The 20,290-nt window shown below is 37.6% G+C and overlaps 1 protein-coding gene across 5 annotated transcripts in view; it reads right to left on the bottom strand.

Annotated features, from left to right (window-relative positions):
* KPNA5 (karyopherin subunit alpha 5) overlaps positions 1 to 20,290 on the bottom strand; it is a 95,721-nt gene that overhangs the window by 52,086 nt on the left and 23,345 nt on the right. For all 5 annotated transcript variants that reach the window (XM_008263417.4, XM_051855390.2, XM_051855389.2 and 2 more), the window contains exons 6-7: positions 10,123 to 10,254; positions 8,164 to 8,252 (exon numbers count right to left, since the gene is read on the bottom strand). In XM_008263417.4, the coding sequence (XP_008261639.1) occupies positions 8,164 to 8,252; positions 10,123 to 10,254 (221 nt within the window). The remainder of the gene's footprint in view (positions 1 to 8,163; positions 8,253 to 10,122; positions 10,255 to 20,290) is intronic.

Consider the following 20,290-nt stretch of genomic DNA (forward strand, 5'->3'; position numbering starts at 1 on the left):
CTAACACTGAGGACTGCATAGATCCTTTCTGCAATTCATATGACAGAATGGGTGAGTGTTGCAACCACTGCCAGCTAATCCTGGGCATTGATCATCCTGAAGAGAGGAAGTGAAGGTGTGATTACATCAACAGAGGTAATCACACCCTCCCCATGCTAACAGAGATCTATGACACCCATGGCCATACCCACCACAAAGCTGAGTATTCACTGAAAGAGCAGACACTCTATTAAGCTACAGAGGCATAGTTCAAAGATAAAAGCCATCAGAGGAGAAAACCAATAAGTACTTCACAAATGCCTAAAAATAAATGCAGAAATTTGATAAACAAGAATAAGGAATACAACATGACTCCCTCAAAGGAAAAAAACAATTCAACATTAGAATGTAAAGAGAAAGAAATTGATGAAATTTCCTGAAAAGGAACTCAAAGATTGATCAGAAGATTACTCAGAAGCAATGAGGAGCAAATCCATTAGTTAAAGAAATCCACACATGATATGAAGGAAAAATTTTCCCATGAAAATGGAGGTTTTGGAGAGAAATCAAAATGAAATATTAGAAATGAAGAATTCAGTATGTCAAATAAAATACAGTGGAAACACTTAACAACAGACTTGGTGAGGCAGAAGAAAGAATATTCAAGCAAGAATAAAACCTTTGGAAATATTTCAGTCAGACAAAAAAAGAATGAATTAGAAAAATTAAAAACAGTAATGAAGATTTATGGGATACAATCAAATGACCTAACATATGGGTCTTAGGAATTGGTTTGTAATTTCTTTTTTATTATTTAAAAGACAAATGCATAAAATAATAATTATAAATTTATTGTAACAGCACAATTCTAAAGCTACATTGGTTGTAATTTAAACAAGGTTATTATGTATTTAGGATGTTAATTGTCATAAGAAAGTAACTTTAAAAATATACAGGAAAGGAAATGTGTAAAGAATTAATGGAGTCCCTTACAAAGAAATCAAACAATGTCAATTAGAGAGGAAGGGGGAGACTGCTCTCCCTTCCTCTGAGCCTTTCAAATAAATAAACAAATCTAAAATAGATAGCACAATTTTCCCCACTTAAGAAACTAGAAAAATTACAGTAAATGAAACCTAAAGCTAACAGAAGGAAAGAATGAGTAGAAATATACTAATGAATAAAAAATTACAATCAACTAAGTCAAAGGTGGCTCTTTGAAAAAAAATCAACAAATTAACAAATCCTCATCTAGATCAACAAAGGAAAACAGACTCAAATCATTAAAACTAGCAATGAAAGTGAGACTTTTATCACTGCCCTTTCAGAAATAAAAAATATTATGAACAATAAAAAAACTCATTAGATAACCCATAGAGAATGAAATTAATCTTAAAACACAGAAATAGCCAAAACACCTCAAGAAAAAATAGGACATCTGACCATAACAAGTGAAGATACTGAGTCACCTACCAAAAACTTCTCAGTAAACAAAAGCTCAGCGTTAGATTGCTTCACTGATGAATTTCACCAACAATAAAGAATTAAATCCTTCTCAAAATCTTTCAAAATATTGTGGCACAGCAGGTTACACTGCCACCTGCAGCACTGGTATCCCATATGGGCACCAGTTTTAGTCCCTCCAGTTCCACTTCCAATCCAGCTCCCTGCTAACATGCCTGGAAGGCAGCAGAGGACAGCCCAACTGCTTGGGCCCCTGCATCCACGTGGAAGACCCAAAAGAAGCTTCTGGCTTCAGATCAGCCCAGCTCCAGCTATTGCAACCATTTGGGGAATGAACAAGCATCTCTCCCTCTCTCAGTCTCTGTAACTCTGCCTTTCAAATAATAATAAAAGCTTCTAAAATGTAGAAGAGAACACTACAATTACAGTAAACTGAACCCAGTAGTATATTCAAAGTATTATATACTAAGACAAAATGAGATTTATTCCAGGAATGAAATCACGGTTCAATATACAAATATCAATATAATAAACCACATTAATAGAATGAAGAGAAAAAATATGATCACATCATCTGATGTAGAAAAGGCATTTCAAAGAATTCAGCACCATTTCACAACCACCCCCCCCCCAAAAAAAAAAAAAACTACCTCAACAAATCAGAAGGAAACTATCTGAACACAATAAAGGACATTTACCCAAAACAAACAAACAAACAAACAAAAAAACCCTAGCAACAACAAAAGAAACCCATGGCTACCATATCCAACTGTGAAAGAATGAAAGCTTTAACTCCAAAATAAGAAACAGTAAAAAGTTACTTACTTTCCCCACTTCTTTGCAACACAGTACTAAAACTTCTTGTCAGTACAATGGAAGTTCAAGCAATTACAAACAGAAATAGAAATGAACTGGAAGGCAAGAAGGGGAAGTATATTCACAGAGGAAAAGTTCTTACATAAAGAATTCCAAAAGAACCAACAAAATAACTATTAGTGCTAATAAATAAATTCAACAAAGTACAAGCTAGAAGATCAATACACAAAACTCAGCTGTATTGGCTACAAGATCACTGAACAGGAACCAACATTGAGGCACAATGAATTAAGAACCACCAATGCTGGCATCGCTTATGAACCCTGATCAGAGTCCCAACTGCTCCACTAGCACTCTAGTTTCTACTAATACACCTGCAAAATAGCAAAAGATCCTGGGCCCCTGGCAGCTACACACAGGAAATCCAGATAGAGTTACAGGCTCCTGGCTGAGGTTCTCTGTGGCCATTTGGAAAGTGAATGAGCAGATGAAAAATCTCTGATTCTTTGTCTCTTCTTCTGTCTCAGTTACTCTGTTTTTCAATAATATTTCTTTAAAAATAGATCAATGATCCAAGTTCCTGCTGTGGTCTGGGAAAGCGGTCGAAGATGGCCCAAGGCCTTGGGCCCTTGAACCTATGTGGGAGACCTGGAAGGAGCTCTTGGCTCCTGGCTTCAGAATGGTGCGGCTCCAGCCGTTGTGCCATCTGGGGAGTGAACCAGTCGATAAAGACCTCTCTCTCTCTCTCTCTCTTTCTCCTCCTCTCCGTAGCTCTGCCTTTCAAATAAATAAATAAATCTTTAAAAAAAAAATCAGTGAAAAAGTAAAAAAAAAATGCTAAGTACAATAGCATTAAAAAGAGTAAAACACAAATGTTCCTCAATGAATGATGGTGTTACATCCCAATAAGCTTATTGCAAAATAAAAATATTTTAAGTCAAAAGTGAATTTAGTGGGTCTGGCTAATGGTGCAGCGGGTTAAAGCCCTGTGCTAGCATCCCATATGAAGCCAGTTTGAGTCCCAGCTGCTCCACTTCCAATCAAGCTCTCTGCTATGGCCTAGGAAAGCAGTTAAAGACTGCCCAAGTCCTTGGGCCCCTGCACCCATTTGGGCGACCTGGAAGAAGCTCCTGGCTCTTGGCTTCAGATCAGCTCAGCTATGGCCTTTGTGGTCATTTTGGGAGTGAACCAGTGGATGGAAGACCCCCCTCTCTCTCTCTCTCTCTCTCTCTAACTCTTTCAAATAAAATAAATCTCTTTTTAAAAAAGTTAATACATCTGAACATCATAACTTAACAATAGTATACTACAGAGTATCAGCTGTTTACCTCATATTAACATGACTGCCAGGAACTGTGGCTCCCTGCTGCTGCCCAGCATCATGAGAGAGTAACATACCATATATCATTAGCCCAGGAAAAGGTCAAAATTCAAATTTCCAAGTACAGTTTCTCCTGAATTGTATCACTTTCATACCAATAAAAACTCCAAAAAATTGAAAGCTAAATAAATCATGCTATGTCAGAGACTATCTATACTTTGAAAAAGAAAAAAATAACCAAGAAGGTATAAGTCTTGTACACTGAAAACTACAAAATGTTGTTAAAATGAAATATCTAAACAAAATAAATAATATCTCATGTGCATGGAACGGAAGACAATATTGTTAAGACAGTATTTTCCAAGGAAATCTACACACCTGATAGAATCTCTATCAAAAAGATATGGCCCAGGGCTGGCATTATGGTAAAGTGGGTTAAGCTGCCACCTGTGAAGTCAGCATCACGTGTGGGTACCAGTTCAAGTCCTGGCTGCTCAACTTCCAATCCAGCTCCCTAACGGCCTGAGAAATGTAGCAGATGGCCCAAGTACTTAGTCCTTGTACTTCCACAAAAGACCTGTATGAAGCTCCTGGTTTGGCCAGGCCCAGCCTTGGCCCTGGCGGCTATTTGGGATATGAGCCAGTGTATGGAAGTTCTCTTTCTTTCTCCTTTTCTCTCTGTAACTTTTTTTTTTTTAATTAATTTATTTGAAGACAGTGGCTCTCAAGTGTCTGTAACTGTCAATCTTGAAGAGTAAGTTGGATGCGGGGCGGGGTGGGGGGCTGCAATCGGAAAGGAAACAAAGTTGCTAAGCCTTCACTCAACAAGGTCGCTAAGCCTTTGCTCAAGTTTGCTGCACTTCTACATCCCAGTGACTCAGCGTTTCCAACAATCCAAGATGGCCCCGGGGGAGGTACCTAGCCTGACAGGAGACTTTCGTATTCGTGGACAGTATGTGTCCTCGGCTGTGATAGGCCCTTGAGGGTGTGCCCGGCTCGTGTCCTGCCTTACCTTTCAGCTGGTTGGCTCGGTTCCCTTGTACCCTGGACAGCCCCCTTTCTGTGTCTATAAAAGCTCTTCCCCTCCCAATAAAGTCGAGAACCCTGCTGCACCCTGGGCGTTGACTGATCTCCCAGCTCTGGTGTGGTTCCTCTGCCTCCAACACTCATCCCACTTGGCCCCTGAGCTCCCCAGGCTGGCCCTGAGGAGCTCTATCAGACCTGCTGCCCCGTGACGAGCAGCAATTGGAAAACTCACATCTCTTTTGATAGTTATGGCTATCAAAATAGTTTGGTACTGGTACAAATATAAATCAATAGAATAGAATTAAAAATCTAGAAATAAACTCACACATCTACAATCAAATAATTTTCAACAAGGTACCAAGACCATTCAATTGGGAAAGAAGACTCTCCCCAACAAATCATGCTGGGACAGGTGGATGTCTATGTGCACCTTGATATTTTTTAGTACTTAAGGATTTGATAGACATTTCTCCAAAAGAGATATACAAATGGCCAACACTCACATGAAATGATGTTCACTGTCACTGGAGAAAAGCATTTGAAAGCAGAATGAGACACTACCTTATACCTTCTAGGATGATTTAAATCAAAATAATAGTTGATATGAATTCTTGGTGAGGATGTAAAGATGGGAATTGAAGATGGCAGAGTTGCTTAGGAAAATAGTTTGGTAGTTACAAAAATGTCAAAGATAACAGATAAACATGCAAATTCTTCTTCTAGGTGTACTACATACCCACAAGACTTGAAAACCCGTGTTCAAAAAAAACTGTAGGCTGGCGCCGCGGCTCACTAGGCTAATCCTCCGCCTAGCGGCGCCGGCACACTGGGTTCTAGTCCCGGTTGGGGCGCCGGATTCTGTCCCGGTTGCCCCTCTTCCAGGCCAGCTCTCTGCTGTGGCCCGGGAGTGCAGTGGAGGATAGCCCAGGTGCTTGGGCCCTGCACCCCATGGGAGACCAGGAAAAGCACCTGGCTCCTGGCTCCTGCCATCGGATCAGCGCGGTGCGCCGGCCGCAGCGCGCCGGCCGTGGCGGCCATTGGAGGGTGAACCAACGGCAAAGGAAGACCTTTCTCTCTGTCTCTCTCTCTCACTGTCCACTCTGCCTGTCAAAAAAAAAAAAAAAACTGTACACAAATGCTCAATGGCACAATTATTTATAGTGGTCAATAATCAAATGATCAAAATGCCCATCAACTAACAAATGGGTAAACAAAATACATGCTCATATAATGGAATATTAATCTTCCATAAAAATAAAGTACAAACACATGTAACAATATGGAAACAATACACTAACAGGAACAAGTCAGTACAAAAGGTCATCATATATTATATGATTCCATTTATATGTCAAATCCAGTACAGGAAAATCCACAGAAACAGAAAGCATACTTGTGGTTTCCAAAACTAAGACAATGGGGAAATGGGATATGACTGCTTAATGGGTAATGGGTTTCTATTTGTGGTTGTAAAAAGGTTCTGGAACTAGAGAATACTGATACTTGTACAACACTACAAATGTACTGAATGCCACTGACCTATACAATTGGTTAGTTTTATGTTATTTATATTTCACCACATTGAAAAAAAAGTCTGTCCTAAAAGTATCACTATAAATAGATTTGAGTTCTCCTAAAAATACAATTCATTTAGAAATAAGAGTTAGACTAATTGTGTGTATTGGGGTTGACAATTTTTTTTCAATAAATATTTCATGTCTTGCAGGCACTCTTTTTCTGTTGCAACTGAACTCTGCTGATGTAACAGGAAAGCAACCAAGACATTAAGTGATCGAATCTGGCTCTGTTCAAAAAAACTTAATTTACAAAAGTAGAAAGCAAGCCAGATTTAGCCTGAAGGCTTAAAGCTGGCCAACTATTAATATACATTGTTCTTTTTCTGTATCAATATCGTTATTATGAGAAAGTAAATCTCTTCTTGTGTAGGTATGCTATATTATATGTTAAAGTTGAATTAAATTAAAATAATAAAGTTTCAGCATGAAATCTATAAAACTTAAAGATTCACATTTACTGAGAATAAAATGAATTACTAATAAAATTCATTCAACAGAATTAATCAAATGACAGGTACATAAAAAGGTTTTATATTTACTTACACATTAGCTAAATGTAAATTTCAATGTCAGAGTACATAATTCATAATAATTTTTAAGCTAACAAATCTTCATTTTGTCCAACTAAATAAGGTTATCTGGTAGTTGACTTATTTCCATTTTTATTACTTCTCTCAATTTTTAAACAAATCTTTCTAATATCAAATTTTATAAAAATGAAACTCTGAAACTAGCTTCTCACAGTCTTTTCTGAAATTTAGTGTAACTAGTACTTCTAATTATACTGTTTATTTACTATTAAGACTTACTTTTTTGTTGGGTTTCTTAAGTTATTATTTAAAAGTCCCTTAAATATTCAAAGGGATTATACATAAGAAATGCTTACTATTTCATAAACAGTTATCAACCAGAGATATTAACAAATAATAAAATGACCTAGAGCTAGAGAACCAGGAGTTAAAAGAGAAATAAAGTGCTGAATATGGAAACCATAAAATCAGGTCAGTAAAATCTCAGAAATTTTAAGAGATGTTTTCAATAGTACAGACTTCAAAATGACTTTGATATTGAACTCTAAATTAGTATTTTCTTTTATAATCCAGATAAATTCTCAAAGACAATGGAACATCAACTTTGGGTAAGCCCACAGTAAATGAAATTTGCAGTGAATGGTTCAATGGCATGTGTAAAGTAGGTGCCCAATTAATGTTAGTTTAATGAAGTCATGCCAAGATATCACTTCTGTCCACAGAAAGCTAGTTGCTCTAAAGGAGAAAAATGTCTTTCGTAAACTACTATCTAAAAATTGATTCTATTTAATTCTTCAGCTGGCGAGGATGCAGAATGGAATAGAAATTATAAAGGGTAAAAGCTTTCCTTCTAACCACCTGGTATGTAAATTTCTTTCTTATTACTTGCCATTGGCATTTAGTCTAAACAAAGATCATTTTAGTGAATGACAAATTACACATATAAAGACACTTACCTTTCAAACTATTTTATTATTTCAGTAAAATATTTTTTATGATTGGTAACTGATTTTAAGTAAAATTCTAATCTAAAGAAACGTCTCTTTCATCTTTCTTCTCTAAACCTTTGAAAATAAAAAAGAAAAACCTACTGACACCCTAAATATCTCATCATTCAAGTATTAAATATTTGCTGTGTTATATTATAAACAACAACATATCCTTGTTCTGTAGAACAATTATTTTAACACAGCAAATAAACATGAAGGAACTAAAAACCACTCGTGAGTACGTTTTAAGAGACCATGAAAAATGTAGTTATGACATATTTTGAAATTGTTTCCTGTTTTTGCCTTCTTTTAGGCTACTGCATACAGGGCTAACCAGAAGCAAAATTTTAAAATATTACTGAAGAACTTAATTGTAAATGAAGAACCACAATGAAGTATATAGCTTTCTTTTCCAAAAGGAGTCATAATTTAGTTATAATAAATTTAAATAAAGTACTTACTCTAAAAGAGGTGGAAGTATTTCACAGTTCAAAACAAAATCTCTGCATTCTGCATTATCACCAGCAATATTACCAAGTGCCCAAACAGCCTTAGCAATACAAGAAAAAAGTGTTATTTTAAAATAGTACCTTAAATAAAATGCTTTCTCTAAGAAGGGAATTTTAATACAAAATGAACAAAGCAATAGTTTTCAACAATATATGAAATTAAAAGCCAGGGCAATAAGAAAAGAAAATCTACAAAATTTAATTTAATATTATTTCTAATGAAATTGGAAGTGAGAGTATTTTTAAAGTTTTCTTCCAAAGCAGTGGAATGTCAGTACTATTCAACAAAGTAAATTTGTCAACTCTGAATCCACATAGAGAGACAAAAACCATCTATCTGGTCAATTTTCCAATTACTTATACTAGAAATTTGCCAAGAACTTCTCTTATTAGAAGAGACTGTTTCGGGGCCAGCACTGTGGCACAGAGGATAAAGACACTGCCTGCAGTGCCAGCATCCCATCTGGGTGCCCACTCGAGACTCAGCTGCTCTGCTTCCAATCCAGCTCTCTCCTATGGCCTGGGAAAGCAGAAGATGGCCCAAGTCCTTGGGCCCTGCACTCGCGTGGGAGACCCAGAAGAAGCTCCTGGCTCCTGGCTTCAAAACGGTGCAGCTCTGGCCATTGCAACCAATTGGGGAATGAACCAGCAGATGGAAGATGTCTCTCTCTCTCTTTCTGCCTCACCTTCTCTCTCTGTGTAACTCTGACTTTTAAATAACTAAATCTTAAAAAAAAAAAAAAAGAAAAAAAAAGGGACTGTTTTGTAAAATAACAAAAGTAAATAAAGACAAAGAAAAATGAGGCAATAGCTTAGATTGATCCTGAAAATAAATTTAGGATTAAGATTTCACTATATGTTTTAAAACGAATGACAGCAAAATGTCAAATTATTCACTTAAATAAGAAATTTTGCAAATTATCATTTTAATATATTTTCACTTAAATATTTTATATAAATACAAAAATACATGTTATTTCTTCAACTGAGAAACTTTAATTTTAACATTTAAAACATGAGTTAATATTTTTAACATCTACTCTAGTAGAACTAAGCTTGTCTTTAAAGTAAACATACTATCTACCCCATGAAGTATAATAGATTGCTGATGGAACATTACTTAGAATAATATTGTTGGTCAACTTTGGAGGCTACTAAGAGTCTTAAGAAATTTCTATCTTTTGACAGAGTAGTCATTTTCCCTAATGAACCAATATAAAGGCACATTAAGAAAGATAAATAATGATGGATAAATAATGATGTTCATCACTTTTCCTTAAGAATATGACGTTAAAAATAACTCAAATGTACAACAATTGAGGACTAGATAGAATATGGTACATATCTAAGTGGATTTATTAATTAATCAGTAAAATTTTCTTGGAAGAATAACACCAGAAGAAAGGCTTCCAAAACAAAAGAAAGGCTTAAAACAAAAATGCCAATACTTGATTTTCTTAGAAGAGTACAATTATATAATACTAAATTTTCCCTCGTAACAAATTTATTCATGAATTTTATGAAAATGGTTCTATTAAAAGTAAAATGATATTTTAAAAGTAACAACAAAATAATCCACATACATGCAAAGAATAAGGAGTCAGTTTAGCCCCGGTTTAAAACCTGGTTCAGCCATTCCCTATGATGGATATGTTACTAACTTTTCTGTGGCTCAGTACTGTGCTTTATAAATAGGAATAGTAATTCCTGTGCTAGATGAGATCACTTACAGGGAATCCAGGATTATGCCTCAGACAATTCATTGCTCTTACAATTATGCACTACAAAGAAACTACTATATTTTAATAAATGCACAGTACAGGCAATTAGATACAAAAGTGGAATATAATCATAAATGGTACTTTGAAAATTTAAATATAGCTCATAAAACAGTATAAATTAGAAACTTACTTGTTCCTGAACATCTTCATGTTCTGAATTAAGAAGTTTGATAAAAATTGGAACAGCCCCTGTTTCAATCACTACTTTGGTATGTAGAAAAGTTCCGGATGCTATGTTAGTTAATGCCCATGCAGCTTCAAACTAAAGAGACAAAAAGTGAAATAAATGAAAACACCAAAGAAATATCAGAATGGAAAAGACTAAAGATTTAGTTAGACAAATCTAAAAGAAAGACTGATTTTGATTATTCAGATTCACTGTGAAGTTGGATTTCCTATATAGAAACTCTTAATTAAGAAGTGTTTTTTCCGCCGGCGCCGCGGCTCAATAGGCTAATCCTCCACCTAGCGGCGCCGGCACACCGGGCTCTAGTTCCGGTAGGGGCGCTGGATTCTTTCCTGGTTGCCCCTCTTCCAGGCCAGCTCTCTGCTGTGGCCCGGGAAGGCAGTGGAGGATGGCCCAAGTCCTAGGGCCCTGCACCCCATGGGAGACCAGGAGAAGCACCTGGCTCCTGCCTTCGGATCAGTGCGGTGCGCCGGCTGCAGTGCACCAGCCGTGGTGGCCATTGGAGGGTGAACCAACGGCAAAGGAAGACCTTTCTCTCTGTCTCTCTCTCTCACTATCCACTCTGCCTGTCAAAAAAAAAAAAAAAAAAAAAAGTGTTTTTTCACTCTGGAAAAAAAAGAACTCAGAATATAAGGAAAATATAAACACATTTGAATTTATACTTCAGAAAACTGCTTATTATTGAGAATCAAGTGTTCTCCAGCAAGTAGTTTATATAAATAAGATATATTACTTTTTTATAGAAAGCTTTTATTTAATAAATATAAATTTCAAAAGTACAAATTTTGGATTATAGTGGATCTTCCCCCTATACCCAGCCTCCCACCCCCAAAGCATCTCACCTCCTACTCCCTCTCCTATCTCATTCTTCATTAAGATTCATTTTAATTATGTTTATACACAGAAGATTGACTCTGTATTCAGTAAAGAGTTCAACAGTTTGCACACACAGACACAGAAAATATAAAGTACTGTTTGAAGATTAGTTTTACTGTCAATTCTTATAGTACAACACATTAAGGACAGAGGTCCTAAATGGGGAGTGAGTGCACAGTGACTAATGTTGATTTAACAATTGACAGTCCTATTTATGACGTCAGTGATCACCCAAGGCTCTTGTCATGAGCTGCCAAGGCTATGGAAGCATCTTGAGGCCACAGACCCCGACATTATTTAGAACTTAAACTGATCACTTTAGAAGCCGGCGCCGTGGCTCAATAGGCTAATCCTCCACCTTGCGGCGCCGGCACACCGGGTTCTAGTCCCGGTTGGGGCGCCGGATTCTGTCCCGGTTGCCCCTCTTCCAGGCCAGCTCTCTGCTATGGCCAGGGAGTGCAGTGGAGGATGGCCCAGGTGCTTGGGCCCTGCACCCCATGGGAGACCAGGAAAAGCACCTGGCTCCTGGCTCCTGCCAGGATCAGCGCGGTGCGCCGGCTGCAGCGGCGGCCATTGGAGGGTGAACCAGCGGCAAAAGGAAGACCTTTCTCTCTCTGTCTCTCTCTCTCACTGTCCACTCTGCCTGTCAAAAAAAAAAAAAAAAAAAAAAAAAAAAAAAAAAAAAAAAAAAAAGAACTTAAACTGATCACTTTAGTAAGATGGCATTGGTACCCGCCAACTTAATAGGATTTGGAGTACCATGGCAAGTTTTTAGCTTTACCCTCAGGGTTAAGTCCAAGGGAACATGTGCCAAACTGTACAGCTCCTCCCTTCTTATACTCGCTTTTATTTTGAACAGGGATCAATTTCAACCAGATTTAAACACCTAAGAATACTTCCGTGTTAAGTATTTCTTTCTAAGTGCTCAGTTAGTTGTCATAGATCAGGGAGAACATATGATATTTGTCCTTTTGGGACTGGCTAATTCCACTCAGCGTGCTGCGCTGTTTTTCCAGATTCCTCCATTTTGTTGCAATTGACCAGATTTCATTTTTTTTTTTACTGCTGTGTAGTGTTCCATAGAGTACATATCCCATAATTTCTTTATCTAGTCTTCCATTGATAAGCACTTAGGATGATTCCATGTCTTAGCTATTGCAAATTGAGTTGCAATAAACATTGAGGTGCAGATAGATATTTTATTTGCCAGTTTAATCTCCCTTGGATAAATTCCAGAGTGGGATGGCTGGGTCGTATGGTAGGGCTATATTCAGATTTCTGTGGTGTCTCCAAACTGTCTTCCATAGTGGCTTTGCCAGTTTGCATTCTGACCAACAGTGAATTAGTGTGCCTTTTTCCTAACATTCTCACCAGTATCTGTTGTTTGTTGATTTTTATATAAAAGCCATTCTAAACAGGGTGAGGTGAAACCTCAACATAGTTTTGATTTGCATTTTTCTGATGGCTAGTCTTCCTGAACATTTTTTCATATGTTTATTGGCCATTTGGTTTTCCTCTCAGAAAAATGTCTGTTTAGGTCGTTGGCTCATCTCTTAAGTGAGTTGTTTGTTTTGTTGCTGTGGAGTTTCTTGATCTTTTTGTAGATTTTGGTTATTAATCATTTATCAGTTGGGGTACTTGCTAATATTTTCTCCCATTCTGCTGGTTGCATCTTCACTTTGCTGTTTCTTTTGCAGTACAGAAACCTCTCAATGTGATGTTATCCCAACTGTTAATTTTGCCTTTGGCTGCCTGTTCCTCTGGGGCCTTTTCCAAGAGGTCTTTACCTGTGTCAATATCTTGCAGGGTTTCTCCAGATGTTCTCTAATAATTTGATGGTGTCAGGTGGCAGATTTAGATCTTTAATCCATGTTGAGTAGATTATTATGTAAGGTATAAGGGAGGGGTCTTGGTTCATATTTCTGCATATGGAAATCCAGTTTTCCCAGCACCATTTGTTGATAAGACTGTCCTTGCTCTAGAAATTGATTTTAGCTACTTTGTCAAAGTTAAGCTGATTGTAGATGCTTGTATCGATTTCTGGTGTTTCTATTCTTTTCCATTGGCCTATCCATCTGTTTTTATACCAGTACCAAGCTGTTTTGATTACAACTACCCTGTAGTTTGTCTTGAAATCTGTATTATGATGCCTCCGGCTTTGTTTTTGTTGTATAAGGTTGCTGTAGTTATTCAGTGTCTCCTGTTTTCCATATGAATTTCAGCATCATTTTATCTAGATCTGAGAAGAACGGCTTTGGTTTTTTTGATTGGTATTTCATTGAATCTGTAAATTGCTTTTGGAAGAATGGACATTTTGATGATACTGATTTTTCCAATCGATGAGCATGTTTGATTTTTCCATTTATTGTTCTCTTCCCCTATTTCTTTAAGTTTTGTAATTCTCATCAGAGAGATCACTGACATCCTTGGTTAAGTTTATTCTAAGGTAATCAATTTTTTTTGTATCTATTATGAATGGGATTGATCTTAGAAGTTCTTTCTTGATATGTTATCCCTCTTAGTATTTTTTTTTGTTTGTTCTACTTAATACTTTTGGTTGAATACTGTAATCAATACACAATTCTTCTTAAGTGCTGAAATTTAACTGAAAAGTGATCACTGTTAAATATAAGAGTGGGAATAAGAGAGGGAAGAGATGTACAATTCGGGACATGCTCAAGCTGACTTAGCTCAAACGGTAGAGTTAGAAACATACCAGGGGATTCCAATTCAATCCCATCAAGGTGGCATGTACCAATGCCATCTTACTAGTCCCAGTGATCTATTTCTGTTCACAATTGATCATAATGATAGGACTAAGAACCAAAGGGACCACATAAACAAGAATAGTGTCTGCAAATACTAGCTGATAGAATCAAAAAGGGAGAGAATGATCCAACATGGGAAGTGAGATACACAGAAGACCCATAGAATGGCAGATGTCCTGAACAGCACTCTGGCCTCATAATCAGCCCTTAAGTCACGCGGATCCGGCTGAAAAGCCCATGAGAGTATTTCAGGCATGGAAAGCCAAGACACTCTGGGGGAACAAAAAAACCTAAATGAAAGATCTCCACGAGTGAGATCCCAGTGGAAAGAATGGGTCATCAAAGAAGGAGGTAGCTTTCTCTGAAGGGAGGAAAGAACTTCCACTTTGACCATGGCCTTGTCTAAAAATTATCATAGTCAGTGAATTCAGGGGGCTTCCATAGCCTTGGCAGCTCATGACAAGAGCCTAGGGTGATTACTGATGCCATCAACAAGAGTGTCAATTTGTTAAGTCAACAACAGGAGTCACTGTGCACTTACTCCTCATGTAGGATCTCTGTCCTTAGTGTGCTGTACATTGAGATTTAATGCTATAACCAGTACTCAAACAGTATTTTTCACTTTATGTTTCTGTGTGGGAGCAAACTGTTGAAATCTTTACTTAATGTATGCTAAACTGATCTTCTGTATAGAAAGAGAAACGAAAATGAATCTTGATGTGAATGGAAGGGGAGAGGGAGTGGGAAAGGGGAGGGTTGCGGGTGGGAGGCACGTTATGGGGGGGAAGCCATTGTAATCCATAAGCTGTACTTTGGAAATTTATATTCATTAAATAAAAGTTTAAAAAAAAATAAAATGTTATTAGTAAAAAAAAAAAAAAAGAAGTTCTTTCTCAGTTGTGGGTTGTGGCATTGTCTATGTATATAAAGGCTGTTGAATTTTGTGTATTGATTTTATATCTTGCTACTTTACCAATCTCTCCTATGATTTCCAATAGTCTCTTAGTGGAGCTCTTTGGATCCCCTAAATAAGGAATCATCTAATCTGCACATAAGAATAATTTGATTTCTTCTTTCCCAATTTGTATCCCTTTAATTTCTTTTTCTTGCCTAATGACTCTGGCTAGTATTTCCAGTACTATACTGAATAGCAATGGTGAGAGGGGGCATCCTTGTCTGGTACCAGATCTCATTGGGAATGCTTCCAACTTTTCTCCATTCAATATGATGCTGTCCATGGGTTTGTCATAAATTGCCTTGATTGCATTGAGTAATGTTCCTTCTATTCCCAATTTGCTTAGAGTTTTCATCATGAAAAGGTGTTGTATTTTGTAAAATGCTTTCTCTGCATCTACTGAGACAATCATATGGTTTTTCTCCTGCAGCTTGTTAATGTGTTGTATCACATTGATTAATTGGTGAATGCAGAACTATCCCTGCATACCAGAGATAAATCCCACTTGGTCTGGGTGGATGATCTTTCTGATGTGCTGTTGGATTCTATTGGCTAGAATTTGAGGATTCTTGTGTCTAAGTTCATCAGGGAAACTGGTCTGTAATTCACTTTCTTTGCTGCATCTTTTTCGGTTTTAGGAATTAAAGTGATGCTGGCTTTGTAGAAAGAATTTGGGAGAATTCCCTCCCTATCAATTATTTTGTATAGATTGAGAGAATATAGTTAGTTCTTCTTTCAATGTCTGGTAGAGGGGCTGGCGCTGTGGCACAGTGGGTTAATGCCCTGGCCTGAGGCACTGGCATTCCGTATGGGTGCGGTTTCGAGACCCAGCTGCTCCACTTCCAATCCAGCTCTCTGCTATGGCCTGGGATAGCAGTAAAAGATGGCCCAAGTCCTTGGGTCCCTGCACCCACGTGGGAGACCTGGAACAAGCTCCTGGTTCCTGGCTCCGGATGGGCACAGCTTTGGCCACTGTGGCCATCTGGGGAGTGAACCAGCATATGGAAGACCTCTTTCTCTGTCTCTAACTCTCTAACTCTTTCAAATATATAAAAATAAAACTTAAAAAAAAATGTCTGGTAGAATTCAGCAGTGAATCCATCCATTCCTAGGCTTTTCTTTTTTGGGAGAGCCTTTATTACTGATTCAAGTTTTGTCTTGGTTATGGGTCTATTTAGGTTTTCTATGTCTTCATGGTTCAATATAGGTAGGTTGTATGTGTCCAGGAATCTATCCATTTCTGATAGATTTCCCAGTGTGTTTCTTTGTAATAATTTCTGATGACTCATTTTATTTCTGAGCTGTCTATTGTTATATTCGCTTTTTCATCTCTAATATTATTGATTTGTGTCTTTACTCACCTTTTTTTTTTGGTTAGTTGGGCCAATGATGTGTCAATTTTATTTTTTCAAAAAACCAGCTCTTCATTTTGCTGATCTCTTGTAATATTTATTAGATTCAATTCAATTTTGTTGATTTCTTCTCTAATTTTAATTATTTTTTCCTCCTACTAGTTTTGGGTTTGGTTTGCTATAATTTTTATAGCTCCTTGAGATGCATTGATAGCTCATTTATTGGTGCCTTTCCAATTTCTTGATGTAGGTACCTATTGCTATAAACTTCCTCTTAATACTGCTTTTGCTGTATCCCATAAGTTTTGAGATGTTGTGTTGTTATCCTCATTTACTTCCAGAAAGTTTTTTATTTCTCTTTTGATTTCTTCAAAACCCACTCTTCATTCAGGAGCATATTATTCAGTCTCCACTTGTCTGCATAATCTCTAAAGATTCCTGAGTTGCTGATTTCCACTTCATTCCGTTATGGTCCAATAAGATCCATGGTATGATTTTGATTTTTTTTTTTTTTTAATTTACTGAGACTTTATGGCCTAGTATGCGGTTAATCCTAAAGAAAGTTCCATGCGCTGCTGAAAAGAATGTGTATTCTGCAACTGTAAGATGAAAAGTTCTGTAAATATCTGTTTGTTCCATTTGGTCTACAGTGTCAATTAAATCTGCTGTTTCCTTGTTGATTTTCTGTCAGGCTGATCTGTCCATTGCTGAACGTGGAGTACTGAAGTCCCCCAGTACTACTGTATGGAGTCTAAGTCTCCCTTTAAATCCCTTACCATTTCTTTTAAATAGCCAGGTGCCCTGTAATTAGGTGCATATACAGTCATAATAGTTACATCTTCCTGTTGAATTGATCCTTTAATCTTTATATAGTGCCCTCCTTTGTCTCTTTTAAAAGTTTTTCTGTTAAAATCTATTTTGTCTGATATTAAGATGGCTATACCAGCTCTTTTTTGGTTTCTGCTGGCATGGAATATCTTTTTCCAACCTTTCACTTTCAGTCTGCTTGCACCTTTGTTGGAAAGATGTGTTTCTTTTAAGCAGCAAAGAGATGGGTTCTGTGTTTTAATCCACTTAGCCAGTCTGTGCCTTTTAACTGGAGAGATGAGGCCATTTACATTCAATGTGATTACTGATTAGTAATGACTTTGCCCTGCCATTTTTCCAAAGATACTTAAACTTTGAAATTCCTTTGATCTTTTACTGATTTTCTTCCTTTACCTTCTTTCAGATTGATGACCATGTTTCTGTGTGTAACACATCTTTAAGCATCTTGTGCAAGGCTGAATGAGTGGTGACAAATTCTTCTAATTTCTGTTTGCTATGAAAGATCTTTATTTCTCCTTCATTCACACATGAGAGCTTTGCAGGGTATAATATTCTGGGATGACAGTTTTTTTCTCTTAGTACCTGGGCTATATCTCGCCATTCCCTCCTAGCCTATAGTGTTTCTGATGAGAAATCTATTGTGAGTCTAATTGGAGATCCTCTGAAGATAATCTGGCATTTCTTTTTTGCACATTTTAGAATCTTTTCTTTATGTTTCACTGTGGTTAGTTTGATTACAATGTGTCGTAGAGAGGGTCTTTTTTGGTCTTGTCTATTGGGTGTTCTGGATGTGTACTTGGATATCTCTTTTTCCAAACCTAGCAAGTTTTCTGCTAGTATTTCACTAAAAAGGCCTTTTAATCATTTGTCTCTCTTCATGCCTTCAGGAACTCCTAGAACCCAAATGTTTGATTTATTATAGTATCCTATAGATTCCCAACAATGTTTGTTAGATTTCTAATCTCTTCTTCTTGCCTTTAGTTTGACTGTATGCTTTCCTGTGCTCTATCTTTTTAGCCCGATATTCTCTCTTCTGCCTCACTGATTCTGTTTTTAAGGCTCTCCACTGCATTTTTTATTTGTTCTATTGAATTCTTCATTTCATTTTGACTTCTAATATCTCAATTTCATGTTACCTTGAATTTTTCAATTCATTTTGATTCCTCCTTAAGATTTCAATTTCATAAGAAAGATTTTCTTTCTGCATGGATTTCAGTAGTTTGTGTGTTTGCTTTTGATTACCTCTATGTAATCTTATGGTCAATTTTTTGAGTTCCATTTCTTGCATTTCTCTATCTCATCGTCATCATAATCTTGTATTGAAGTGTCATATTCTTTAGGGAGTGTCATATTGTCTTCCTTATTCTTGTTTCTTGGATTGTTGTGTTTGTTGTTCGGTATTTGTGGAGATATGACTCTGAAGACAAGTGGATTGTCTGCTTTCAGTGAATCTCTAGAGGCTTGTAGTGGATATGGTCAGAGAGCTCTGTTCAGTTCTCCAGGGTTAAGGGTGTGCCTAAGGTGACACACCCAGATTTGGTGTGGTAAATCTCTTTTTTTTTAATCCAAAGGGAAGTAATTCTGCTCAACTGAGTTCTTCTCCTTGATGGAGACCAGTGCCTGAGTGCTAGCCCCAGTGGGTATAATATTTGTCATCCCTGTCCCAAGGAACACATGGAAGGTCTGTGTAGTCCTCCATATAAGTTCAGATTCCCCAGTGATGTCTCTTACCAGGTAACCAGGAACCCCCAAGCTCGTGGTGTCTCCCACTGAGACTGCTTAAAGTTCCAGCCATACGATGAGTTCTCCCACACACCCTGTTTTTGTTTTTGTTTTTGTCTGTTTTTCACAGTCCCAGTTCAAAAGCTTCACACAGTCACAAGCTCCTAGCTCCCTGTTATTTTTCCCCATCAGAGACAGGAGTTTTTGCTCAGCTGACTGCCAGGCACAGACACAAGCTGGTACAGCTGTTACTTATATGCAAAATGGCACCTGCTCCATCAGCTTGTCCATTTTTGTAAGGTGATTAGAAAGAGAGAAACATGTCCATACCATCCTTTTTTTATTTTTTTTTTCTCTTCTCTAGTTTGGCTGGTACATTTTCACCCACAGGGCTTCAAGGCTTCAAGCCTCATTCCCTCTAGGTTCTTCCTGCCAGTTTTTGTCTAGTGGCTTGGGCTATTGCAGTCTCATTTCACCTCACTTTCCAGCACTTGTGCGTAAGCTCTTAGCTCATGGAGTCCCGAGCCATGGGCCACCCACATCCTCCTTGTAGGTCCACTGTATCTCTCCAATTCAGTAGAGTTTCCTCTGCCATTTTTCCCTAACTCTTCCCTGAGACTGCACTGTCTCCACTTTTTTTAAACTATCTTCTCCTGGGCTAGAGCAGTAAGCTCCCTCCCTACTCTGCCATCTTGGCAGATCCAAGATACATTACTTTTTTAAAATTATATTCTATTTAGGGAACTCAGAATTATAAAAGGTACTACTGTTTCCTTACGGATCATGTATCCCTATTTGGCTAATTTCAGAAACAAGGATGTTTGAAATTGAAAGATTTATGTGTTTGCTCAACATTAAGAGGTCATTATTAATTAAGCACAGTCAGGACAGGGACATCTGCTATTCTTTTAAATGTCAAAACTTTTCAGAATTTATTCATATCAACTCAATCAGGATTCAGATATACTTATAAACAATAGATTTTTTTTTTTGACAGGCAGAATTAGACAGTGAGAGAGAAAGAGAGAGAAAGGTCTTCCTTTTTCCATTGGTTCACCCCCCAAATGGCCGCTACAGCCAGTGGGCAGCGCTGAACCGAAACCAGGAGCCAGGAACTTCCTCCTGGTCTCCCATGTGGGTGCAGGGCCCAAGCACTTGGGCCATCCTCCACTGTCTTCCCGGGCCACAGCAGAGAGCTGGAATAGAAGAGGAGCAACGGGGACAGAATCCAGCGCCCCAACCGGGACTAGAACCCAGGATGCCAGCATTGCAGGTGGAGGATTAGCCTAGTGAGCCACGGCGGCGGCCCAAACAATAGATTTTTAATTGAAGCAAATAAGAGAAAAGTCAAGCCTATGCTCCATCATAATGTTAGTGAATAACTGAAAGCAACCTACAAATCCACAGGCAGATTAATCAGTAACTATAACTGACACATCACTGAAACATAGTAAAGTAGTTACTATTATATGTGATACTAAGAAAAAAATCTAAGGGATTTATATAAAAGAATATAGAGGCGGGCACTGTGGCATAGTGGATAGGGCTGCAACCTGCAGTGACGGAATCCCATATGGGTGCCAGTTCAAGTCCCAGCTGCTCCACTTCTG

This window comes from Oryctolagus cuniculus, chromosome 5, assembly GCF_964237555.1.
Source record: "Oryctolagus cuniculus chromosome 5, mOryCun1.1, whole genome shotgun sequence".
Classification (NCBI taxonomy): Eukaryota; Metazoa; Chordata; class Mammalia; order Lagomorpha; family Leporidae; genus Oryctolagus; species Oryctolagus cuniculus.